The following is a 27,390-nucleotide window of genomic DNA, read 5'->3' on the forward strand; positions in this document are numbered from 1 at the left end:
TGGCCTGTCAGTGGTCACCCAGGTGGACTCCAGGAGGAAAATCGGAAATTGAATTTCGTCCTGCCTGCTTTTTGACACCAAAAATTACTGCGATGTCCGCAGCTGGGCACAGGTAAATTCTGTTTGCAGCCCAAAATGCTATAATATATGGCCCTGCAGACAAAGGTCTCTTTTTGGTCCCCTGTTATGTTTTATGTTGACTCCCTAGGTGCCCATTCAGGTTTCCTTCTATGTTTCTGTGGTAAAGAGTGATGTGGAGCTGTTTGCACTGATTTTCACATTGATTGACATTTGATCGTTTGCTTTGACATATAAAATATCTGAATGGTAAATGCTACATAGTTTGTAATATTTACAGCATCCTTCAATGACCAGCCCTAACTACTATATGTACAATAAAAAAGTTCGAGTACATACTATAATAGCTGTTGAGATTTGAACATCCTTTTTCTGTGATTTTCATTTTGGATATTATACCCACATACAGAGATCATGTGCCTCACCTTTTTACCGCAACTCCAAACATGGGTAGTCATGTTTTGAATATTTTTTTTACTTTTTTTTTCCAAAACAGTTGTTTTTTTTTCAAATGAACAGTGTGCTATATTCACTTACTCGTGCAAGTTCTTATTGGACCCCCATGGGCCATTTAAATTCAATATTGGTGTCTAATCATTTTAAACAAACAGGTTAACAGAATGGAAACACATTTGCAATGTGTGTGAGAGTGTATAATTCTGAGTGTGTACAGAATCATGTGCTTTATTTTCATGTATAATAAGTTATTTACACTTCTGTAGCAATTTGTAATTTATCATGGAGGAAAAACAATGTTTTCCAACTGATTCAATTAAATCAGATTGATTTAGTTTTTTTTTGTGAACATGAAAGGTTTAAGCCAGGTTTCAAAAGATAGCAAAATACCAGTTAGCCTACTTGAGTGTTATAATACATATTTGCTTCAGGTTGTCCCCCCATAATCTTGCCAAAATTGGACTGATGTGAGAACAAAAGTATAATTTTGGCAAGTGTACAACTCAGCTGTTTTTTTTTCTAAATTTATATACATATGACCACATACATGCAGAGTATTTCTACTCATGGAAAGAAGCACAGTGGTGTGACTTGTATTCAAGGCCCTCTGTGTAGTGCTTTTGAGCTCATAAAATAGATGACACTCATCCATTAAAGCCTATCTTTCATACTTCTGTTGGACTCGACAGATATATAAGGTAGTAAGTAACCTTCATACGACATCAGAACAGATTCTGTGGCTTTAATCTACGATTTCAAACCAAGACAAAAACCGAGTTTTGTTTCATTTTAAGAGTGAGAGAGATGATGCTCATTGTTGACCAAATGCATCATAGTGCTCAGTGCTGGGTTTTTTTTTCCATTTATAAAGAGCTAAGGAATACAATAAAGCCAGATAAAAGAACATCACCTATATTTATATGCCGATAAGGGGTGCGTACGAAATGAAAAATGTGCTTTTTTTCTGGCACAGGATGAAGGGAGCCTTCCTGCTTCCCTTGTGGCTCTACTACACGTTAGTGGTGGAGTGAGTGGTGGAGAAGTTCTCCAGGCGGATGCGGACGACCTTCTCCACGGGCGGGGGAGGGAAGAGGAAGTGGCAGGTGAAGACCTGCTGGCAGGCCTTGCGGAAATTCTCGGAGAGGAACGCGTAGAGGATGGGGTTGACGCAGGAGTTGCCGTAGGCCAGGCAGTGCGAGATGATGCGGAAGGCGAAGGAGGCTTCGTTGAGGGGGAAGGCGCCAAACTCCGCCCACATGGCGATGATGTGGTGGGGCATCCAGCAGATGAGGAAGGCGGCCACCACCAGGAGCACAGTCTGAGCCGTCTGAGGGGCACAGAAGCAGAGACCGTAATCAGCACGTTGGAGGGGCGGCGGAAACCAATGTAATTGGCACCATCCGGCCCATGTGGGGGTGATAAAGGGAAGTGTTCACCTCTGTCTGCGCTTTCTAAGGATGAAAAACTGATATACAGTAATTGCAACTGTGTGGAGGTACCGGGGGGAGATACAGCATAGTCACAATGCCCTGACTCCCACATCAGGATTTTATGTACTACAATAATAGCAGTATGAACACCGTTAATTTAAGTGGCTTTAACGGTGCTTTTCCCAAACACTTGAAGTACTAAATTTATTCCAGTTGTGCGAAGGGCACAGATGCAGCTCTCCTGATTCTACATTTACTTTTGTTTCCCCCCTTGTTCCAATGTCTTGGATTGTTCATTTTAGTTTTTTTTCTTTCTTTTTTAAATTCCCTCTTGACAAAGGTCGTTGTTAACCACACACTGTGCAAAAGCCTGTTTGTACTGGTGTGACACAAACATCTGATTAAAGTGTGCAATGCATGTGCATCCTTTCCTCAAAATGAATTCATATGCAGGCCTTTCAGTGGGGAGTGAAGACTTCAATGTTAATAACATTATAATAAAATATTTTCATCCAGAATCAGTCCAGTTCATTATTCTGAGGTGACCGTTTACCTGCATACTGGTACATAAAATATAATTTTACCTTAATGCTGTTGTTATTATTATTATCATTACCATTACCATTAAAAGAAAAATAAATCAGTCATTTGACATCTACAAACTATTTCTGGTTTATAAGGAAGCTCAGTCCATTTTTAATGAGAAATGGGGAGAAAACTTGACCAAGGGACATCCGCCAAGCTCTGTACAGTACATGAGCAGGCATCGGTCTGAAAACGTTCTGAAGTCACCTGCAGGCCACCAGAAAACCGAGGAGCGAAATGCCCGTAAACCGCTGGCTGTTCCTGCACCCATACTTTGACAGTGCCTTTAGCTTGCTATTGAGCTATTGAGAGTTATCAAACTGATCCAGCTGATGGCTATTCAGCTGTCTATAATAAACTCAGTTTCTTGGTTTACTTTGATAGCAAAAAAAACATTTAAAGGTTTTTTTTTTTTTTTTTTTTTTGGGGGGGGGGGGGGTGGCATGCCTTGGCGGGGTGGCATGCCCCATACCTATATAGCACTGAGAGTTTGGCACACAACCACAATGACCACCGCCCTCTCAGCCCTTAAAAACATTGACTTCTGTACCTTCTGACCTCATGTCAAAAGGCAGAATTCACCAAAAAATCTTCACACGTCCACACAATAAAGCCGCAAACATTAAAAAAAGGAGGATTTCGCTTTTTTCTTCCTCCTTTTTCCTGCCAAGTACATCCCAAATCCTCCAGGCCCACAAAGAATATGTTTCTCCATTGGACATTTACCTACTTCAGCCAATAAAAATATTGATTACACACGCAAATGGACATATGGAAAAGTGCACACGTTTTTTTCAACAACAAAAAAACTTTGTGGCCGTGGCGGCTACTTCACTAGTTATTCACTGAGTAGCGTGCGTGAGCAGCCTATGGGAACTTTGTATGCGTGACAGGCACAGGTTCAAATCCCCCATTGGACAAATCTCTAACTCGTTACACTGGCTTGCTTGTTGACTAATAACTGCCTAAAATATTTAAATTTTATTTTGCAACTGTATAATCTTTGTGGGAAACTCATATTTCTGAAATCAAATTAAAATACACCCACACTTTAAAAGTTTTGCTTTCAGAATTTTGACGAGTTTAATGTTAGCTACACTACATGGCCAAAAGTATGCAGACATCCGAACACCACACCCATATGTGGTTTTTGAACATCGCATTCCAAAACCATCGGCATTAATATGGAGTTAGTTCCCCCTTTGCTGCTAAAACTGCTTCCACTCTTCTGGGAAGGCTTTCCACCAGATTTTGGAACATGGCTGTGGGGGAATCGCTTCCATTCAGCCACAAGAGCATTTGTGAGGCCGGGCACTGCTGTTGGGCGATAAGGCCTGGCTTGCAGTCAGCATCCCAATTCATCCCAACAGTGTCTGATGGGGTTGAGGAAGGGCTCTGTGCAGGCCAGTCAAGTTCTTCCCCACCAAACTCAGCAAACCATTTCTTTATGGACTTCACTATGTCATGCTGAAACAGGAAGGGGCTTGCAAAAGCTGTAAGCACACAATTGTCTAGAATGTCATTGTATGCTGTAGCATCAAGATTCCCTTCACTGGAACTAAGGGGTCCAGCCCAACCATGAAAAACCAGACCATTATTCCTCCTCCACCAAACTTTACAGTTGGCGCAATGCATTTGGGCAGGTAGTGTTCTCCTTGCAATCGCCAAACCCAGATTCGTCTGTCAGGCTGCCAGATTGTGAAGTGTGATTCATCACTCCAGAGAACACTTTTCCACTGCTCCAGAGTCCAATGGCGGTATGCTTTACACCACTCCAGCTGGCGCTTGCTTTTGGGCATGGCGATTTTAGGCTTGCGTGCGGCCTATTGCACCCATATCACTAAGCTCCTGACAGTTCTTGTGCTGACGTTGCTTCCAGAGGCAGTCTGGAACTCGGTAGTGAGCGTTGCAACCGAGGACAGACAATTCGTCCACGCAATGCACTTCAGCACTCAGCAGTCCTGATCTCTGAGCTTGTGTGGCATACTGCGTCGCAGCTGAACTGTTGTTGCTCCTAGACATTTCCACTTCACAATAACAGCACTTACAGTTGACCGGGTCAGCTCTAGCAGGGCATAAATTTGACAAACTGACTTGTTGGAAAAGTGGCAACCTATGACTGTACCACACTGAAAGTCACTGAGCTCTTCCGTATGACCCATTCTACTGTCAGTGTTTGTCAATGAAGATTGCATGGCTGTATGCTTGATTTTATGCACCTGTAAGTAATGGTGTGGCTGAAGTAGCCAAACCCACAAATTAGAAGTGGTGTCCACATACCGTTGGCCATGTAGTGTACCTTTTGAGTCAACAGACCGAGTGTATAATGTTAGTACGGACAGCTCAGAAATTAAGCACCGAAATCTGCGTTGCGATTCAGTCCTGTGGGGAACAAAGCAATGTTACTAAATGTTCCCTAAATTCTTTCAAGTAACTTGGCCCTGTGTTTTTTTCATCTTACTATCTGAAGACAATGTGGTCCTTCAAACTTTGTGTCACATCGAATTGTCAAATAACAAAAAATTGCCTCATGGAAGAATATATTTGAATGAATGTATGAAACCGCTGGTGAATACACTACAGAAAGTATCTGTTTATACTTCGTTGTCAAGTTAATTTTACAAAATGTACAAGTGTACAAGTATACTTGCATATTTGCAGATTAAAATAAATACTGATTGTAAAATAAATACGTGCATAGAGTATGTCATTATGCCCAAGGGGACATTTCATAGCAGCATATAACATTCACAATTACAAACAGATATTTATACCAAGAAACATGCAACCATGCACACTACAAAATTGTAAATATTGAAGTCTATTAAATGAATATTAAATCTTACAAACATATCCAGACATGTTTCACCCATGTACTGTATGCTTGTACACACAGGGCCAAGTTTCTTGAAATACTTTAGGAAACACTGGGTACAGTAGCATTGCTTTGAAATATAGCTTGTTTAATTTGTGTGTTATATTGTTTCTTGTACTGTAACTTGGCTTAATTTTGATATAAATACTTTTAATGGCATGCCTAGAAGTTTGAATTAATGATGTATAGACAGCGCTTTGTATGTGTGAGTAACTTGGCCTTTTTGTACCTTGAAAGTGTGTTTTTCTTCTTTTCTTTTGAAATTTACCACACCGCACTGGCACGCACCCTCGAGAGTAGCTGGATATTCTGTTCTGTTAATCGTCCCCTAGTGAGAGTGGGCTCTGCATACCCAAGCAAGATGCTTGAAATAAACTAAATGGACCCACCCACACTGGCCACGTTTGATCCCTAAATGTGCTGTCAAACTGTGTTTCAAACTCGCATCATGCATCTGCCCATAGAAAAAAGTAGTAGAGTGGGTGGCTTCAGGTTGCATTTACGGGGTCAATTTTGCAAGCCAATCACACCAATTGTTATTGTGTCATTGCTGAAGGTCTACTTCATGTTAAATAAAGTTTTCGATTTATGCGACATCATTATAGGGGGCGTATTTTTATTTTTCAAATGGCCTGGCACATGAAAGTTCATGGTAAGCATGCAGACAACTGAAACATTGTTTTAGAATGGTAAGGCTGACATTCTGTCAATTATTATTATGTAAAAATCTAACTTACAGTCTTAAAATGAATTACTAATGGTAAAGAATTATAATTGAATGAAAATTAGTACATATTCTTATCCAATTTTACGAAAATCTGGTTTACAGTTCTGACAGTGTTAGATAAAGTGGGACACTATTTGTAAATAAAAAAACAGCAAAAAGCAAACTTTTCATCAATAAAGATGCTCAAAACGAATACATTACTACTATGAATTTGTTATTAAGGTGAATAAATACATAAATATGTCCATAAATCCAGGCAAGGTTGTAACAGTAGCTCACATCTTAAATGAATTACACAATAGAAGGCGCACACACAGCAAGAAAAGGGAAAAAGAGAGAGAAGGTGTAAGTGATAGGGGTATAAAGAAATTAAAGAAAGGAGAGTAGCATATCGGCAGGAAGAGAAGTGGAGGGATGAAAGAATGAGAGGAGCTTCATATATATATATATATATATATATAGAGAGAGAGAGATTAGATATTTGACAAATTCTTACTGTTCTGCCATTTAGAAATGCAGCACATTATTATTACTGTGTTGCCATTAGGCTGATGAAGTACTTTTTAAAACCATTTTTGTGGGTGTTAATTCAATCAAATATGTTTTCAATCTTTTAAATTCAATTAATTTTAATCACTTTTCAGAGCTTGTTGTTAATTTGTTTCTGGAACATTTTCAACTTTTGTGATTTACATAATTGTGATTTGATGCTTTGATGCAATTTGTTATGGAACTGTATGAATATTTTTTGATATATGAATAATAATAATTTTTAATATATGAATAAACGTTTTTATCAAATGCACGATAATGAGTTTTTAATGATGAAATATTTTCCCATTTTTTCCACAGATGTGTCCCACTAAATCTGAAAGTTACACTTCTGGAAAGAAGGGTGCCAGATGGTGTTTAAAGAGATATATCATTTATTTAGAAACAAATTATTAACTTTATTTCTCCATGAGAATGTTGATAAGGCCCTATTTAAATAAAAATATATCATTTGAGTGGGTCTTGACTCACTTTGATTGTCAAAAGAACAATTTCCCCCGCCATAGATTGGCAGCCTGTTCAGGGTGTATTCCTGCTCCTTGCCCTGGGATAGGCTCCAGCACCCCTCCAGCACCCCTCGTGACTCTGCTCAGGATAAGTGTGTATAGATAATGGATGGATGGATGGATGGATGTCCCACTTCACCACAAAACGCCTCCGCAAACTCCAGGTTTGCAAGCCCATTTCTATGATTGTATTTGTTTCTATGTTTATATATCAGTCCTCTATATCAGACGCATGTTGTCCTCGTTTACCATATGCAAATTCTAGCCCAATATGTATTGGTCGGACTCTACTATGCAGTAAATTAGTGCCTTGTAAATTGTGCTGTCTGATGTGAGGGCAGCATCTATCGAAAGTGAGAAACTTTTAATACAGTTAACAAAATGTAACACACTCCAATGAAAAAAATGGTTAAAACAGATATATCAGAATGCTGATTATATAAAAATCCAATACAAGTCTTCAATTCTTTAAGCTGTGATAGATTTAAACATTAGGCTTTGAGTTGACCTTGTCGTATTTCAGTTACCATATGGTTTTACTGACATGAAAATGAGTGACGTGCATGAAATGCACACAGCAAGTTTGGTCAGGAAACTCTTGCTGGAGGCGACCACCGGTTGGCCTCAGTAACCACTTGTTCTTATACACAACCAATTGCATACACACATCTCTGCATATTCTTGTACTCAACCAATCGCATGTACACATCACTACATGTTCTCATTCTCAACCTATTGTCATGGTCCTGTTTTCCTGTCTGTGTTTCCCCTGTTGGGCCGCCAGATGGCGGCACTTCTGTTTTGTGTCCTGCTCCCCTCCTGTTAATTGTATGATTGTTTCATTGTCTCGTTATCCCATCATTGTTCCCACCTGTGTCTTTTCCCCTCCTTCTGGTTTGATTGTTTTTTGAGTTCACCTGTGTCTTGTTACCCCTTGTCTATTTAAGTTCTCTGTTCCCTTGACTCGGGTGCTGGTTCCTTGTGTTTGTTGCCTATTAATGTTCAGACCATTTATACCTGCCTGCGTTTTTTTTTACCTGTTTGTGTTTGTTCCCGAGTTGTGTTTGTTCCCGACTAGCGTTTGTTGAGACCCACTGTACCTGCCTGCGTTTTTTACCCGTTTGTGTTTTGTTCCGACGTGCTTGTTCCTGACCCGTATGTATTTTCTGGTGTTTCTTTTATGTGTTTGCCTGTGTGTTCCACCAAGTAAAAGGAAAATTCAAGGAAATTCCCCCGTGTCGCCCGATGTGCGGGCCCTGAGTTTCCCCCGTGTCGCCCGATGTGCGGGCCCTGAGTTTCCCCCGTGTCGCCCGATGTGCGGGCCCTGAGTTTCCCCCGTGTCGCCCGATGTGCGGGCCCTGAATTTCCCCGTGTCGCTCGATGTGCGGGCCCTGAATTTCCCCAAGTCCTGCCCAGCCCTGAGTCTCCCCGTGTCGCCTGAGTCCTGCCCAGCCCTGAGTCTCCCCGTGTCGCCCGGGTCCTGCCCAGCCCTGAGTCTCCCCGTGTTGCCCGGGTCCTGCCCAGTCCCGAGTCCCGTTTCCCCCGTCCGAGTCCAGTCCCGAGTTCTGTTTCCCCCGTGTCGCCCGAGTCCTGCCCAGCCCTGAGTCTCCCCGTGTCGCCCGGGTCCTGCCCAGCCCTGAGTCTCCCCGTGTTGCCCGGGTCCTGCCCAGTCCCGAGTCCTGTTCCCCCGTCCGAGTCCAGTCCCGAGTCCTGCGTCCCGTTCCAGCCCCGAGTTCCGTTCCTGTCCACTCCAGCCCCGAGTCTTGATGTCTTGTTCCTGTCCTGCCCAGTCCAGCCCCGAGTCTTGTTGTTGTCTTGTTCCTGTCCTGCCCAGTCCAGCCCCGAGTCTTGTTGATGTCTTGTTCCTGTCCTGCCCAGTCCAGCCCCGAGTCTTGTTGTTGTCTTGTTCCTGTCCTGCCCAGTCCAGCCCCGAGTCTTGTTGTTGTCTTGTTCCTGTCCTGCCCAGTCCAGCCCGGAGTCCCTGTCCTGTCCAGTCTTGTTCCTGCCCCAGTCCTGTTCCTGCTCTGTGTCCAGTCCGTTCCTGTCAGAGTCCTGTTCCCGTGTTCTGTCCCTGTTCTTGTCTTGTCCTGTCTCTAGCCCCCACCCTCTGTTGACTCCCTCCCCGGGTCGGCCTCCTGGGACGTCAGGAGCCGTCCCTTGGGGGGGGGGTACTGTCATGGTCCTGTTTTCCTGTCTGTGTTTCCCCTGTTGGGCCGCCAGATGGCGGCACTTCTGTTTTGTGTCCTGCTCCCCCCGTTAATTGTATGATTGTTTCATTGTCTCGTTATCCCATCATTGTTCCCACCTGTGTCTTTTCCCCTCCTTCTGGTTTGATTGTTTTTTGAGTTCACCTGTGTCTTGTTACCCCTGTCTATTTAAGTTCTCTGTTCCCTTGACTCGGGTGCTGGTTCCTTGTGTTTGTTGCCTATTAATGTTCAGACCATTTATACCTGCCTGCGTTTTTTTTACCTGTTTGTGTTTGTTCCCGAGTTGTGTTTGTTCCCGACTAGCGTTTGTTGAGACCCACTGTACCTGCCTGCGTTTTTTACCCGTTTGTGTTTTGTTCCGACGTGCTTGTTCCTGACCCGTATATATTTTCTGGTGTTTCTTTTATGTGTTTGCCTGTGTGTTCCACCTGCCTGTACCCTGCCTGCCTGCCTGTGTTCTGTTCTGTGTTTTGTTCTTAAGAATGTTTTGAGTTTGTTGTTTTGCCCTTTGTGGCCTTGCCTGTTCCCTGTTTGTGTTTGCCTTTTTTTGTGTGAGTAAAATCTTTGTTAATTTTCCCTTTTTGAGTTTCGTGTTTTTTTTCCCCCACTCTGCGCCTGGGTCCCAGCACCCGTACTGTCACACCTATCACATGCACACATCACTAATGGAGCTCCTTACTTTAACCGACAGTCAGACCTCTCACGTGCTCTCCCCTGCTTTTTGCATACTAAAGTTCACATAATTGCACTCAATGAATTATTGCTCTAACAACAGAGCGCTATATACAGTACTGTGCAAAAGTCTTAGGCACCCTAGATTTTCCAATATAATATATAGTATATATTTGATCTTAGATGTTTATTTTTTGTTTTCTGCATTAGTGTGTCAGTAGAAAAGAGCAAATTTGAGATTTACAAACATGAATTTTCCAAAAAATTACATTTTACAGATACATTTTTGTATTTTGTTAAATAAAGTAATATTTTAAGTAACTCAGATAAAAACTTGATCAAGGGTCTCTGGGATTACCTGGAGAGCCAGAAGCAAGTGAAACAGCCAACATCTGCAGAAGAACTGTGGCAAGTTCTCCAAAATGCTTGGAACAACCTACCAGCCAATTTTCTTATAAAACTGCAGGACAGTGTACCTAAGAGAACTGATGTAGTTTTAAAGGCGAAGGGTGGTCACACCAGTGCAACCAGTTATTAAGTTTAAGGGGGAAATTTTTCACAAGGGTGATATCGGTGTTTGATGTTTTTTAATTAAATAAATGAAATAATAATATGTGTTTTGTGTTCACTTAGTTTTTCTTTGTTAATACTACATTTTGTCTGAAGATCTGAAACCATTCTGAGTCACAACTATGCGATGATACAGGAAATAAGGAAGGGGGCAAACTTTTTCATGTCACTGTCACTTTCATTTAAACATGTGAGTTGTCCTAGCTGAATTGCTGTTATGTTGTTCCTTTTGTTAATACTTTATTCACAGCAATACATTGTAATCAGCATGGATAAATATTCAGAGTGTCTTGTTATTGCATAAATGATTCATAAATCTATTCGTTTATGAGGATGGTAGAAAGCAACAACATTTGCAGTGTATCATCTTCTTAATGCTGTGCTACAGAGATGAAACATTACTTCATCTAGCATGCCAGGACTGTGTGTCCAAAACAGACACACTTAGCAGAAGGAGGCAGGTATATTTGCTACTGCCTGGCCAACCAGATGCAGCATATGGTGTTACACATCACTCGGTAAAAGCTCACTTTCATCTGCAAAAACCTTTTACTTCTCATGCCATATTGACATGCAATGAGCAAAACAGGCTATATTAAGATAAATTCGCCTGGGAAGGCTTTTTCCGGTTTGACCGAATTGCATAGGCCCAAAAAGAGAGCACAATTGATTTATTCATGCCGTATGTTTTAGAGAGACAGACAATCTGTCCTCATTTCATATTTTTTGCTTTACTCCGAAAGCAAGGAAGCAGAGAGAAACAGATAGAGAACGGTTAACAGCTCAAAAAGTTATACGATGGGTTCAAATCTCCACCTGCATGGCTGCTGTCTTATAAGGACTGTGCCAAACACCTCACCAATTCACCCCACCATTATGATGACACTGTATTAATCCGGTAATTGCATTAATCTGGTTTGGAAAGATATGTTTTTAAGACATTAGACATTTGTGTAAAACAGGCAGTGAAACAACTATCCTGACAGATTTGGGAAGAACATTCCACCACTGGGAGACAAGGGCAGGGAAGAGTCGGGACTGTGACAAGTGGCTGCCAGGCGCTCAAAGAGATGGGACAGCCAGCTGGCAAGAAAGTGCCACACAGAGAGGTCAGGTTGGAGTTTATTGTGTATGTATTGTCTGACAATTGGAAGGGACAGTATCATTCCCAGTTTGGTATGCCAGTGTGGGTGATTTGAAATGAAAGCTGGAAGGCTCAAGAATCCTCAAAATCAGTGTGACAAGTAAACTTAGACAGGTTGATAAGGTGGGCAGCAGCATTCTGGACCGGTAGCACTGGCCTGATGCCACAGGTTTTTAAAATGAGAATTACTGTTCCATAGACTTACTATAGTCTACAAAAGAGATTATTAGAGCTTGCGCAAGTAGCTGTGCAGCCTATTGGGAGAGGAAAGGGTGGATTCTCCTGATCCTCTGAATGGAGAACCAGTAGGACTGGATGGTTGTTGCTGAGTGTTCTGAGAAGCTCAGCTGATCATCCAGGATCACACCAAATGTCCTAAGAAAGACATTGCAGAGGCAGCGACAGTGATTTAAGCATCAGTCCTTGGAGAAATAGGAGTTCTATCACCTCCAGGTTGAGCTTCGTGTGGTGGATGGACATCCAGGCTGTCAGCCAGGCATACGTTTGTTGCCACTGCAAAAGCCTCAACCCTCTCCTCTGTCGTGATCCTCCAAGACCTGCAGCATTTGACATGGTCAACCACAAACTACTCATCTCCACTTTGACTGACATGGGCATTTCTGGGACTGCCCTCTCTGAGTTTGTTTCCTATCTTGCAGATAGGTCCTAACAGGTCACCTGGATAGGGTGTGTCTCTGCACCTCACCCCTTTGTTACAGAAGTCCCACAGAGATCTATACTGGGGCTTCTGCTGTTCTTTATATACACCACATCTCTTAGCTCAGTCATTAATTCACACAACTTCTCTTATCACTGTTATGCAGATGATACACAACTCTTCTTCTTTTTCCCTCCCATTGTCTTACAGGTCAAAGAGAGAATATCTTTCTGCCTGGCTGACATCTCAGCTTGGATAGCCAGGCATTACTTGAAGCTCAACCTCAACAAGACTGAGCTGCTGTCCATCCCCTACAAGACCTCCCTACTATGGGAGCTCTCAATCATGGTTGATGGCACCACAGTGACTGCCTCTAACTTCGCAAAGAGCCTGGGGATGGTCCTGGAAGACCAGCTGGACCTCAAGTAGCACATCAAGGCAACATCACGGTCCGGCAGATTCCTCCTATACGACATCAGGAGGATTCGACCATACCTGACCACGTACTCCAACCAGCTACTTGTCTAGGCTATGGCGACCTCCCAGGTGGCAGTGTAGTATAATGGGAACTGATCTTGTAACCTAAAGGTCACAGGTACGATTCCCGTGTAGGACACTGCCGTTGTACCCTTGAGCAAGGTACTTAACATACATTGCTTCAGTATATATCCAGCTGTATAAATGAATGCATTGTAAATTCTATGTAAAAGTTGTGTAAGTCGCTCTGGATAAGAGAATCTACTAAATGCCTGCAATGTAATGCAACCTCCTATCTTTATTACTGCAACTCCCTCCTTGCAAACCTGCCAGTTTGTGCCATATGGCCACTACAGATAATTCAGAATGCTACTGCCTGACTTGTCTTCAACCTTCCTAAGTTTTCCCACATCACTCCCCTGCTGTGGTCACTCCACTGGCTGCTGCTCGCTGCCAGGAACAGGTTCAAGAACCTGACCCTCGCCTACACTGCAGCCAACAGGACAGCCTACTTACAGGACATTTAATCCTACACACCAGGGTGGCTTGCACTCCCTGGCATCCAGGTGAATAGTTCTTGCTTTTCCCTACCACAGAGCCTCTCCATTCACTGAAGCAGTTCTGTTTTAGTTTTTTGCTCAAGGGTACAACTGCAGTGCCTCACCTAAAAATCGAACCCACAACCTCGTAGTCACAAGACTGGTTCTCTACAGATTATATAAACTATACTACAATGAGTAGCATTTATTAAGTGTTTGTCATGGATCTCAAGGAACGTTCCTAAATTGCCCCACTCTTGGGGTTCATCTACTCCCTACTATCAAAAAACCTACATTTTTTAATGTTATGTTTAATCCCAAATTTAAGATGTTCAACTACAACTATAAGCCAATCAGTGTTGTAAGTGTTGCACTGTCCAATCAACACTAGCACATTCCAAATTAACTCCTGGATCACAGAGCACATCGTTACACAAACGACACTCCACAGGATGGGCCATCTGGGAACAATAAAGAGGTGTTTGATATCTGTAGTACAGTACCAAATTGACTGATGTTTTAGGCTGGAATATTTAAGCCTGAAATAACAGGCTTATACCTGCTGACTCAGCAACTGCATTGAGCAAGGTGACTAAATCAAATTCTGTACTACAAGATACAGATGTTTAAATGGGTATGAAAAAAAGTCATCTTATTGGATATTTGTAAAAAGGTAAATTATACAATTGCATTAACAATACAAGCAGTAGTCGTAATGCTTTGAGTAAAATAATATATATACCATAAAATTAAGAGTAGCATTTATAATAAATGAAATGAGTAAAATGATAGCCATGATCATCCCAATGATCTTAAGAATCTATGGTAATAGTAATAAAGGTTATAACAATCGGGGTTCAACGTGTTTGTATCTGTGAGAGGTGTCAAGTGGCTGCTTATAATGGGATGTAAATAAGAGAAACTACCATTATACCTAATTCACTCGTAATTGCTATGAATTCCAGTGACAGGCTAAGCGGGTGTTTCTATGTAATTGGCTCCGGGCTCAACACAGTTTATTTTCTAATTAACTGCATGGTAAGTATGGCATTTACCCTTACGTTGTCTGCTTTAAGGCCTATGTCCTGCTTATTAGGCCCAACACCAGAAATGTCCTATTGATGTAGTGTATTTTCTAAATGTTAATTTCTGTGCTATATTTTTGTTCTTCAATAAGAAAGTAGAGGCAGCGCAAGCCTGTCCCTTCACCATTAGAGAGGATAGGCATGCCCTTAAAGCAGAAGGGACAGTCTAGGGAAAAGATGAGCTATTACATGGAACAAAAGCCATGGTTAATGGAAAACTTTATGGTTTCAGAAACAGGAAAAGAAGAAAAGATTGCTACAAGGCCAGTATGATGCCTCTTGACAGAATTTGTATATAGCAATCCTGATCCACTTTAAAGTTCATATCTCCTCAGACAGAGGTGTTTGGTAGAGTGATCGTTGGAGTGATGGGAAAAACGGAGGTATTATGGGTAGATGACTGAATATATACCAACCTCGTGAAATACTACAGGATACTTAATGTGCTCTTTTCAGTTCGGAAGGACCATTTTCGCTACTGGCCCCGGAAATGGGACATATCTTCAACACCTTGATGTCACTGTGAAATCACGGTAAAAAATGGCAACAGCAGCTGAATGCCCCCTTCATTGACAAGCTGTCAAAACCAGGACAAGGGCAGGTGTGGGGTCAGGCCTATTACAAGTGGAATGTCTTCACATATCCGTGGATAATGAGGCAGTAAAAATCCAGTCATTTAGGACTAAAACAACATGAATAAATTTTATTGGAAAGGTTTCCAATCAGTGTGTTTGCTCATGGCATTGAAAACAACCATCAGCACATCCAGATCTATTCTAAAAAACTGTACTATGGCTGCCTGCACTTCTGAGACCCTTGTAATTTTGTTTTTCACATATCTTAGTTCCTTAGATCAGTGGTTCTCAAACTTGATAACCTGAGGGCCCCTGTGTATGCTGCTTTTCGTTCCAACCACAATTGCAATTCAAGAATTTTAAAAAATTGTTAATTTGTCTTAATTAGGTGCTTTCATGTTTTAGAGCAGGGGTCAGCAATCTCATCCAGAAAGGGTCAGTGTGGGTGTCGGCTTTTGTTCCAACCAAGCAGTAACACACCTGATTCTACTAATCAAGGTGCTAAGCAAAGACTCTAGTGGTTGATTAGTAGAATCAGGTGTGTTACTCCTTAGATCAATCTAAAATACATCACTAACTCAGTTGAGTGAGAGCAGAACCCAGGCAGTTGTCATTGCTGATAGAAGTAGATGGGATCTCTTTAAAGATCAAACTCCCCTGATTGTCATCAGCCCCTTTGAGTACAGTAAGAATTGTCGTTAAAAGAACTGCATCCTGAATGACTGGAGCAATGATCTTGATGTAAGCACACTGTATGTGCTACTACCAGATAAAAGGATGAATTCATTGTAAATGCTTTTGAAACTGTGCGAGTATGATGATCATTAACGTGACAAAAACTTTTGTTATTGTCAGTTGTCGCCAACTAGTGACTATTTTTCACATTACATTACAGGGATTTAGCAGACACTCTTATCCAGAGTGATTTACAAAACTTTTACATAGCATATTTTACATTGTATCCATTTATTCAGCTGGATATATACTGAAGCAATGCAGGTTAAGTACCTGGCTCAATGGTACAACGGCAGTGCCCTACCCAGGAATCGAACCTATGACCTTTCGGTTACAAGCCCAGTGCATTGTTATTAACTTTTAATGTTTACACAAGTAATGGTGCTTATATATTATTTCCTTTTCTAAGCTTGACAATAATGCAGTGCTGTAACAACCACCGTCATTTCCCTCAATCCAATCATATGTTAATGGCTGTGTCCATAAGTCTAGGATCAGATCCGTTTAAAATATGATTAATATGACCCATTAGGTATTTGTGGTTAGCTGTAAATGTACGCAAGTAATTATCCTTTTTCCTTGAAAACAAAAAGTTATTTTTGGGTTGCGTGTCTGTTCCTTTAAGATGATGTGACCGTGCCTCACGGAAGTGGGCGGCAAGATTGAATTCCAGCGGAGATAAAGGTCATCTGTTACGGCCACCTCAAAAAAATTGAAATTTGAGATTTGAAATTATGAACCTCCAACAGAGCAGTATGTGAGCAGCCGAGAAGACTGAGCACTACCAGAGTATTGTTGTTTATCTTAAAGGAACAACGGAATAATGAAGATGCTCGCAAAAAGGATAAATCCTATGGTTGCTATTTTGTCCCTAGGGACACTGTATGAAGCGTTGGGCACGGCACATGGGTTTTTTGTGAAGCAATGAACTTAAAATCTCCTAGACATAAAACGGTGGCTTGTTGACGTCTTTAATTTGACCTCTTGTGTGTGTCTTTAACACTGTGTTACTGTCTTTTCCTTATATCCATTCTGTACTTGCTCCACCTCACAAGAAAAGATGTTTTGCCAAAGAAAGATGAATATACTCACTTACAGATTTCCCCAGCAGTGCCCTTATTGGTTTGCTGCAATGTTTTCAGGAGCTAATCATTTAATTCTAAGTGGAATAACATTCCCCACTTAGGAGATTAAATGGTTTATTAGCAAACAGGAGGCGCACTCCCCCCACCACCATCACAAGCTGTTATTTATGTGCAATGAACAGCAGTGTAGATGGGCCTTATTAACAGTTACATGTTTTCTTTCTGCCATCAAATATGAAACTTGAATATACGGTTAAAAATTAAAAATTAACTGTCAGTGCAAGTGGTTTTGCTATTGCAGTCAGAAAAAAAATGAGCCCAGCAGTATGTTTCTTCAGTTTAACTTTCTTTTATAAAGGCTTGTTCATTAAAATTTTAGTCAGTTTTCAAAAAGTCAGTTTTCCATTTGGTTTTACTTGAGTACAGTAAAGGAACAAGGCACATCACCCTACATTTGAAATACACATGAAATAAATGCCTACTGTGGAAAAATACCATTAATTAATTTGAAAACGAATTTGCTCTACAAGATCCTCAACTAAAAAGTGCATTTTTACTTTCATATTCTTTGACACATTCAATACACATTTACATTTTAATGCAACAAGATTAGCCTCAAGATTTTATCTTTGAAAATTCTTAAGAATGAATGAAATTTTTAAAAATTCAAACTGCTTTTGATCTGCGTGGCTTTGAGCATTAGAAAAATCCCAAATTAGGCCATGTCTAATTTACATTACGTATTTTCCTATGAACATGCTGCTGTTTATTTAACCAAAAAAGTAAACTTAGCACTGTTAATGAAGGTTTGGTTTTCAAGCTTTCTGAGCTTAACGAGCAATACATTTTCTGTGACCTTATTCATAATGTAGAGTAACATACCGTATGATAAAATGTGTTTTTTAAAATAGGAACAATCTGGTGCAGTTTCTAGGGCAGCTGATTTTCAAGCCGTATATGAATCTTCCTGCATGGTTGGGGGTTTGATCTCCTGCCAAGGCAGCTATTGAGCGGTCATTACCCTCTCTACTCTCCCCCTGTCTGAATAAAGCAAAAGCATAAAAGGAAGATGGACTGTCTGCTCTCCCCACACAGTGATTTAAATTATTTCAGCATTTAAACTGACTTGTCAATGTAAATATTATGACAGTATTTTGTTGTTGTTATTGTTGCTGCTGTTGTTTGTATTTACCTCAAGACTCACCTCAGTCCCTCTTATAGGCCCATGGCAGTATGTCCCTACCCACAGTTCAGAAACACAACAGCACAATTTTGGTAACAGAAGGGCAAACAGGTTTCTCTCTTGACAGTGCAGGAAGAGACATGATAGTCTTCACACAAGGTCCCCTAAGTAAAGTATGCAACCAGATTTCGACAGCTATGTAAATAGGACACGGAATTCACCTGCCACAATATCCCTAAATTCACTAGCTTCTTTAGTAGGTCAATATCAGGCACAAAACAAGTACTATGTAGCCTTATACATTAATTGCCTAGCTGCTACAATAGCAATGTGCAGAAGTATTAATTGCTGCAGAGCACCTAACATGACTGGCTTGCAAGCTATGAGGGTACATAACATTCAGCTTATTTCTAGCTGTCTAATAGCAAAGCTACCAAATTTGTTTATTTCCAACTAGTCAATGTGGCTAGCTAGCCTCTGAGCTATGATGCTAATGCTTTAATTTTGATTGTTCATTAATATATTAATGATTATCAACATTTAAGATACTTTTTTTATAACTATTTATTGGATGTGGATGACTAACCACCTTGTCCAGTCTTGTGTGCATACTTTACATCTATGTGAGATTTCAGCAATGAACAAGTTACTAATTAATAACTGTTGGAAAGCAGAAGAAAACTTGTTAGGCAGAATAACAAAACAAACCTATAGAAATAATACCACACACTAATTCTTTAAGGAAAAACTGACAGCGTCAAATAGCACTCTCGCTCACTTTCAACTCACTCACAGTATTTACATATTATTACAGTTTTGGCCTGGATTCAATGAACATTTGTCCTCATTTGTCTTAATTAAGTGCAGGTGCTAGGTTTATTCTTCACAAATCCTGTGTGGCAATCACTTATATTTTCCGTTCACTGATCTTGCCTGGTGGAAACTGAAGAAAGTACACTTAAATTGAATCACTAGCCAAAGGTAAAATGTTGATTCAACCCAAGTCAGTTTAAGGTGTGTTTCTCCTGGATCTACCTCCAAAGCAGCTGTAAAGAATGCATGTTAACTTTTTTGGTTTAACAACAGTCTTTCAAAAAAAAACTCTCATCTGTTTGACTTGTAGTTGACTGTTGTCCAGGTATTAATTGTTGTCTTTGTCTTGAAAAGACAAAACAGATGGTGCTATTTGGTACAGCCAATTTTGATCAGAATTGATAAGCTGCATAAAGGGCAGTGTTAACAAGGATTTGAGATCATTATATGAGCAGGGAAATTCATGTATCGAAATAAGAAATGTACCTTTGATCAAAGTTTGTTATGAAATTGAGCTTAAAATGAAATGTGGTAAGGAGTCATTCATTTTCACTATTTTTTATATTGATATTTACAAAGTAAACAAAAATTGTTTATATATTCAATGTATGTTTTCATTATAGGCATATAGCAAGTGCAAGTCAATAACATATTCTTTCTTTTTGTTCCCCATGTTCCCCAAAATGTTCCCCCGTTTGTAATACACAACCAACTTCAGGCCAGAATGTCAGGAGCAATTTTATTCTCATCCCACTGCTGCAAGGTCCACCATTGGTTCTGGAGGGCAATGACCAGCAAGCGTGCCCTCTGACAAGAGTGCAATCAGAAGATCATATATTTTAACTCTTTGCCAGCTGCCAACCAAGCACCCATATCCAATGCAACGGAGAACTGTGCATGGTTACACCACAGGCAGATTGCAAATGGCCATCTATCAGGGATGATGAGGCATTATGTTATCTCTTTGACTGCCTCGGCAAAGATAAAAGAATTACCATGGCCAGTTATTCATTGCTTCATGGGATTCCCCATAGTTGGAACTGGTCTGGACTCAATCTTACAACTGCACTGCACATGTGCCTAAAGAAGAAGAAGAGACAGTCTACCCCATTTTGCATCATTCAAACTAAGGGAAAGCTGAGAGGGTAACAGACAGAATAGGGATCACCATGCCATGACAGGGGATAAAACCCTCAACCATGCCAAGGTATTTGTATACGACTTGAGAGTTGGCCACCCTATGGACTGTGCCAAATATTTTGCCACGCCTTTCTACATTTTGAAATCCCTTCAATGTTCTTCAGTGGAGTGGGAAGGCTCACACCAATTGCCTTTATGCCACATATTGTTGAAAATATATGGTTCAATTTGTAATAGAAATATACAATGATGAGATTTTATATGGTTATGTGTGGTACATTATTGTAATCTCACGATGGAATTCCTTGTGTTAGAGATTTTACTCCCATATTAGTAGAGCCCGACCGATATATCGTTTTGGCCGATATATCGGCCATTATTTGACTTTTTTGACGACATCAGGATCGGCAGTTATGCAGCCGATGTGTCCTGATTTTTAAACAAAAAAAAAATTGATTATTTATCTGTACTTGTCTGTTCGAACGTTGTAATTGCTATTTACTAGAATTATCCCGTAGAGGGAGCTCTACTACAAGTGTGAACTGCAGCAGCAGACGTGCTACTTCTGTAATAAGACGTTTCACAGCCAATATTCTCCACTGCAAGACTTGCCTGCACAGATTCGATTGCCACAATAAACGTATGTATATTTAGTGAAAGTTTTTAATTAAATGCGTTTATACGCCCACTATGGTTCTGAATCCTCATTATCAAGCGAGCGATCTAGCTAACATTTTTGGTTCACTTTAGCAAGCTAGCTGGCTAGCAAGCCTTTATGAAGTGGCAGTGAGCACATAAGCAGCGTAGGATCTACATTTCCAATGGACATCGCTGTATTCTCAAATAAATAACCAGCCAAAATAAAATGGTGATTGAATGCATTTTTGCATGCAGATTTGTTTTTTTATTTGAGATAATGATATTAGCTACTATATGATGCTGTGTCAATAGCCAAAACGCCGATAAAACACTTCTAACGTGGATCATTTTAAGCCATGTTATCTAGCTTTGTTGTGATAACATGAGAGAAGGATTACTGTTGGAGAAGTGAATCAACCAACAGTTAGTGCGGGTAACCTGCACGAAAGCGCATTGTAGTTTTTTTCACGTATTTCACCCATTCAATTTAATTTCATCTAACGTTATATTGAATTCACTCATTAGCTCCGCTAGATAATGTCTTACTCTTTGAGATCGTGTAGTAGAAATAAAATAAGAAAATATAATTCATTTAACTTACTGAGAATATATAATAAGAAATAATGAGGCTGTGTCAATAGCAAATGCGTTATTGCGAGCGAGTGTGTCATCTTGTCGCGCGTCAGAGCGCATTGTAGTTATTTTCCCCACCGAATTCTTATGGACAGGGAAGCTCGCTAGATAAAGTCTTACTCTTTGAGATCATGTAGTAGGAATAAAATAAGAAAACATAATTAATTTACTGAGAATAGATACTAAGAAATAATAACAACAAATTAATAACAACAACAACACTAATAATAATATTCATAAAAATACATGTTTGAAACTGGAAAACTGATTTTTTTAAATAAATTTTTTAATGATGGCTGGAAAAGAAAGGAGTACAAGCAAGGTGTGGAGTTATTTTGATTTCACACAAAGATGGTATTAATATATATATATATATATATATATATTTAATTTAATATAATCTTTTACATCTAAAAAGTTCTTTATGTGTTTATTTTTATTTGTTTGCTTGTAAGTTAAATGTTCTTAAATATAGAAACTTTAATAAAATATGTTTTTCAAATTGATTTTAAAATGTTGCACTTTTTGACAAAATACTGGTCAAAACATCGATAATCGGTGGGCTAGGACTCTCCAAAATCGGGATCGGCATCGGACCCAAAAATCTGGCATCGGTCGGGCTCTACATATTAGTGACTTATTGTTTTAGTTACTGGCCTCTGCTTTATATTCCAGTAAAAGGAATGTCACTCAGTCATACTACAGGCCAATGTCCCATCATAATTATTATAATCAGTCTTCCATTTTCATTTTTAAGTCTACTACATTCGAGGGGAGGATATTTCTCTGCGTCTCTCTCCATGTGTATGTACAAGTGGCTATATTACAGTTTGGTTAAAGCAAAATTATTTTCTCCATTTTCATTTTTGTAGCACTAACACTGGTCACTGGTTTTTACAGCTCTTCTATTAGAGTGGTGTCTATATCAAAAGTCTTTTAGCCAAAGAACTAGGAGGCCCACTTAGAGTTAAGTTAAAAGTCTTGTTTTATGCACATTTTACATATTTTATGCACATTTCACACATTTGAATATTCAAAGCCTGAATTAGAATTAATGTTTGTCCAGTTCTTCTAGCAGTACTAGAGTTATTATATATTATATGCATCAGTCCATAAACATCACCTCAAGAATCTCTTGCGTTCTAGTGTGCGATTTCTGAGTTGACATTAATACTATGTGCAAGTAATAGTCTTTGTCTTTGTTTCTGGATTCTTACAGAAAGGCATTTACAAATATTAGAGTAGGCCTGTCACATAATTTTAGTGACTTTTTAAAGTACTACTTTCACTAAATGGCCAACACACACATTGGGCCTCATTCACAAAACTCTCCTTAAATTATTATTACTTTTGTTCTTAAAAATGTTCCCACAAAAAAAGAGATTCATGACACGTGCAGACCTTTGTTTGTGTCTATTTCCCTGGTGTATGGGATGATGAATTCTGGCTGTTTGTAAATTTTACGTGCAATCCTGTTCATGTGATTTGCAGAAGGAAACAGCCATGAACAAATACAGGTAAGAAAAAAATTATGAATGCCGAAATGTTTTTGGAAATGTTCTTATACACAGTTTATGATCAAATGTGATTGTACGCATGTTTCGTGAAAGAGGCCCATTGTTTGTGTATTTGTGTGTGTGTGTATGTGTGCATGCGTGCGCTGGCATGTGTGTGTGGTGTGTATGACCGAGTTATTACCCATTTTATACATACAGTAATTAGCCACACAGACAAGTACAGCTAAATGGAGAGAATGGTACTGTATTTGTGATATGATTAATAGCAACTTGCACAGCATCCAGCCAACAGGAGCCATACTGAACCTTGTGCAACCACACTCTTCACGTCCCTGCAAGCAAAATACGGATAACCAAGCCGATTTTAAATTAAATTAATTGCCGGCTCGGTACTGCCCTTCTGGATTGATTTCTCGGAAGAAATCATGGCAGGTTCGTTTCATGTATAAATTTAATTGGAATGTGTATCATTCCCAAAAAAAAAGAAGCAACCGCGGGCATTAAGGCACAACCACAAAAACCAGGACTCCTACCTTTTTCTTTGAGCGTTCCGATTTCTTGGACATGTTTTTTATCTTTTTATGGAGATGGTGCAGAACCTGAAAGTAGAGAAAAAAATGTGCATGCTGTGAACAGATTCAATTTCATTACTATTTTTCATGCCCCATTTATTATAACAACAGAGTATGCCAGTTTTCGCCTTCCACCTGGAATGACAAATGTCACCTGACTCAGTGCAACCCTTTCATCATGAAAAACTTGATTTTAGATGTTGGACAATGGCCTTGCTGTCCCACGTTTATTATAGCAGGACACAGATCCAGAACAGGGGTGTTTCTGATGTCTGTGTATTGCTAACTCCCAAATATCCTCAGATATTCTTCTTATAGTTAATCTGAGATTTGTATAAATTCTACTTAAATGTGCAAAACTTGTAAGCAGCTCTCAGTGGCACAGCAGCGTATTGTCACTCATATGAATGCTGAGGAAGCAACACCCACATTAACTTAAGACCCACAGTAGCTAACTCAACGGGCAAATTTTGCTTTTGCAACATCCTCTCAGTCGTCTCATCTAACCACACTAAGAGGAGTCAGTGCTGCAATAAGTCATTTTGCTAGATATTGCTGAATACTGCTAGCTAGAACAATATATAATCAAATAATAGAATTTCAGCATCATTTAAGGGCAGCTGAGCAGTATTTTACCCATCTCTTTTCAAGACAAGTCCCAAATAGACGTAATCCAAAATGTTTCAGCCAAATTGGCATCCAGTGTAACATTCACAGGTAAGATATCCCATAAATCTTTGCAAATACCTTGAACATGTTTATTCCCATAAAAACAATGACTCGTGGTAGCCCTGTGATTGACCAGAAAGACCACAGACAACAGCAGAGGAGTGTGTTTACATGAGCTGTGGATCAACAGTTGATGTCGTTTTGTTGAAGGAAAAAAAGTCGAGACTGGATTTTTCACAACACATCAATGTTTCCATAAACTAGCTAGCTAGCTAACTAACAAACCAGTCATTCTGTTTTCTTTCATTCTACCTACAGAGCATATCCAAAACAGCATTTCCTTTCATGGTGACATTAGTTTCCAGCACTGTCTTTGGAGAACTGAAAAGGATGCAGACAGTCAACTTGTGACTGAGACAAAGTCTTTGTTACCACACAGAGAAATCTGTTTCAATCTTATTATGCAGCCATTTATTACTCGATTCTAGACTTAACCAGATGACTAGATTTATAACTAGATCCTCTTAGGTTTGCTCTCACCTGTCTCATTTCCTCTGTCTTTTTGGATCTCAAGGGGGCTAATAAGAGGGGCTAATTGAGTATTTCATTCCCTTCCCTGTCCTAGAACTTTCAGGCCATCAGTTATCACAAAGGGGTGAAGGATTGCAAGAGTTATTGCAGCTATGTCTTTCCAGAATGCTCTGCAGTACTTTTAGCAGATCAAGGAACAGAGTTGATTTATTAGTTGAAAAGTGTTTTTAGACATAGAACTGGAATGGGATCACACAATATGCATCAATATTGGATCATAGTCACTAAGGTTCGGGCAACATGGCTCAGAGCGATTGTCTGGTAGTCGGAGGGTTGCCGGTTCAAACCCCGCCCTGGGCGCGTCGAAGTGTCCTTGAGCAAGACACCTAACCCCTAACTGCTCTGGTGAATGAGAGGCATCAATTGTAAAGCGCTTTGGATAAAAGTGCTATATAAATGCAGTCCATTTACCCTTTAATGTGGTCTGAAGAATCTGCAGAGTATATTATATACATGTTCTCAAAAAATGCTAGTTCATTCCTCAAAGTAATAAAATGTAAATATCAAAATCAAATAATTGATGCAGTGTTCTTAAAGGGGGGGTGTTGCTATTCTGACCTGTTCTGTAACTAACTTTCAGCACTAAGAACAGATATGTATATCGTTTTTTAAACATGCAAATGAATGGTTACCTCCAGCTTAAAATAACTTAATATACTGTATTATATATTTTCTAATTACAAGGTGATCACCTAAATGTGAGATCATGGATGTTAACTTCATATTCATTACATTTACATAATTACATTTAGTGTATATTTATATAATATATGTATACACTACATTGCTGCCATTTAGCAGATGTCCTTATCCAGAGTGACTAACACTCAATCAATCACGAAACAAATTACACAAACTGGAACCTCTCTTTACAGAGAGATTATGGGGTCGGTTTTTGCCATTCGTAAATACTGATATACCTAGACCAACCATCGTTACTCAGGTCCAGTTATATTGCGTTGTAATCACTGGACAGACGTGACTAATTTTAAAATAATATATTGCCTCGCGAATAGAACAAACTTTAAAATTTAACCACAACAATATTCTTAGGCTTAAATGAATCCCATCTGTCTGAAAATCTGCCTCGTACGCAACCCCTCAATAATTTATAACCCCAAACCACGGCGTCCATATGACAGGTTTCCTTTTCACTTCAAGAATTCATATCACACACCTTTCACCTCAATATTCAGTTATAGTTGCACTTTGAAATTTCCCAAACAACTTTGGCATAAACGGGCTATAAAATACTGGCGCTGTGTAAATATACCACATTTGCAATTACCTTTCTATACCACTGACATTAGCCTATAGTAATGTTTTATATTAGCATCGCCATTTAACAGCATAGCTTGCCCATTATATGTTCGTTTAGATTAAAATAAAATGGAATTAACATTAAAAACGGTGATAACATTTCTGTTTACATTATAATAGTGCATCCCAGTGTATCTGACCCATATATCGGCAGTGAATTTCGCTATTGCGTATAAATGTAGGGAATGAGGGACAGCAAAGGTTGGACTGATTATGTAATTACAACTAATTTGATATTTTACGCCGTCATTTTACACGGTTGGGGGGAAACTTTCTTTTTGCGCTCATGCCAAATATCCGTTTCATTCTAAAACGAAATAAATCCAACACGAAATTATCCAAGACTCTAATGTCATTCAAAGCTATCGCGAACTATCTAATACTTTCATTGCGCTTACTTGCAATGCGCTCGCGGAAAACCAGCAGGCGAACCTTCGGATGGGTTCTCGTCTGTACGGATACAGAGGAAAAGACGCGCTTGTTCCTTACCTTCGTATAACAGCATGTAATCAAAACCAACGGTAGCAAATAACCGATTATCAGTATTGTCACTTTGTAAGTGTGTTTGGACACCTTTTCGGACCATTCCTCCCAGCAAAATGAGCTGTTTGGAGCGTCTTTGTGTTCGAGCAACGTTTGATGTTGAGCCACAGGCACAGCAAAGACAAACGACAGCAGCCAAATAACGCAAACTCCAACGAACGCATTCTTCTTATTACGAATCCATGGGGACTTTTTTGCATGAACTACAGCAATGTAGCGGTCCACCGACATGGCCACGAGGGTGAAGATGCTCACAAGCATGCTCACCATCACAAAGTAGTGCACGAATTTGCACAAAAAGGCGCCAAACACCCATTCGGGAAGGGAATAAATTGTGGCTTGGAACGGGACACAAAAAAGAAGGAACGACAAGTCCGCTATACTGAGGTTGAGAATAAAGATATTGGTGGTACTTCTGGAGCGCCTGGACTTGATTCTCCCGATAACGATCATAACCAGAGTGTTCCCTATGATACCCAAGAGAAATATAAATCCAAAAATGACAGGGACAATAATAACCTCCGGACCCCCGTGACTCTCGCTTTCTGTTCGATTCTCAGTCCAAATAAACGTGTCGTTTCTATTCACCAGCATGATTTCATCCATCGTGGCAAACAGGCAAGAATCTCAAATTACTAATGCGTCTACTGCTTGAAACAGAAAGAAACTGACAAATATTTACAGTCTCGCATATTTTTCGTATATCCCACACATGCATACTGTGTGGCTAAATACTATCCGATAAATTGTGGACAGCTTCACCCAGTTTGGAGGGATATCGCGTTCAGCTTTTCACTCGCGAAGTTTATAGGTA

At 39.9% G+C, this 27,390-nt stretch overlaps 1 protein-coding gene and 1 long non-coding RNA gene across 2 annotated transcripts; one reads left to right on the plus strand and one right to left on the minus strand.

Annotated features, from left to right (window-relative positions):
* Window positions 1-779: 779 nt before the first annotated feature.
* Window positions 780-27,390, minus strand: LOC135255095 (galanin receptor type 1-like). The gene is made up of 3 exons (XM_064335847.1): window positions 26,523-27,390; window positions 23,415-23,480; window positions 780-1,861 (listed from the first exon to the last, which is right to left on the minus strand). The coding sequence occupies exons 1-3, from the start codon at window positions 27,180-27,182 to the stop codon at window positions 1,544-1,546; spliced, it is 1,044 nt and encodes a 347-aa protein (XP_064191917.1). The 5' UTR covers window positions 27,183-27,390; the 3' UTR covers window positions 780-1,543.
* Window positions 14,681-20,352, plus strand: LOC135255096 (uncharacterized). Its single transcript, XR_010330077.1, has 2 exons — window positions 14,681-15,877; window positions 19,671-20,352. It is a non-coding gene; the product is annotated as an uncharacterized LOC135255096 (long non-coding RNA).

Source organism: Anguilla rostrata, chromosome 5, assembly GCF_018555375.3.
Source record: "Anguilla rostrata isolate EN2019 chromosome 5, ASM1855537v3, whole genome shotgun sequence".
Lineage (NCBI taxonomy): Eukaryota > Metazoa > Chordata > Actinopteri > Anguilliformes > Anguillidae > Anguilla > Anguilla rostrata.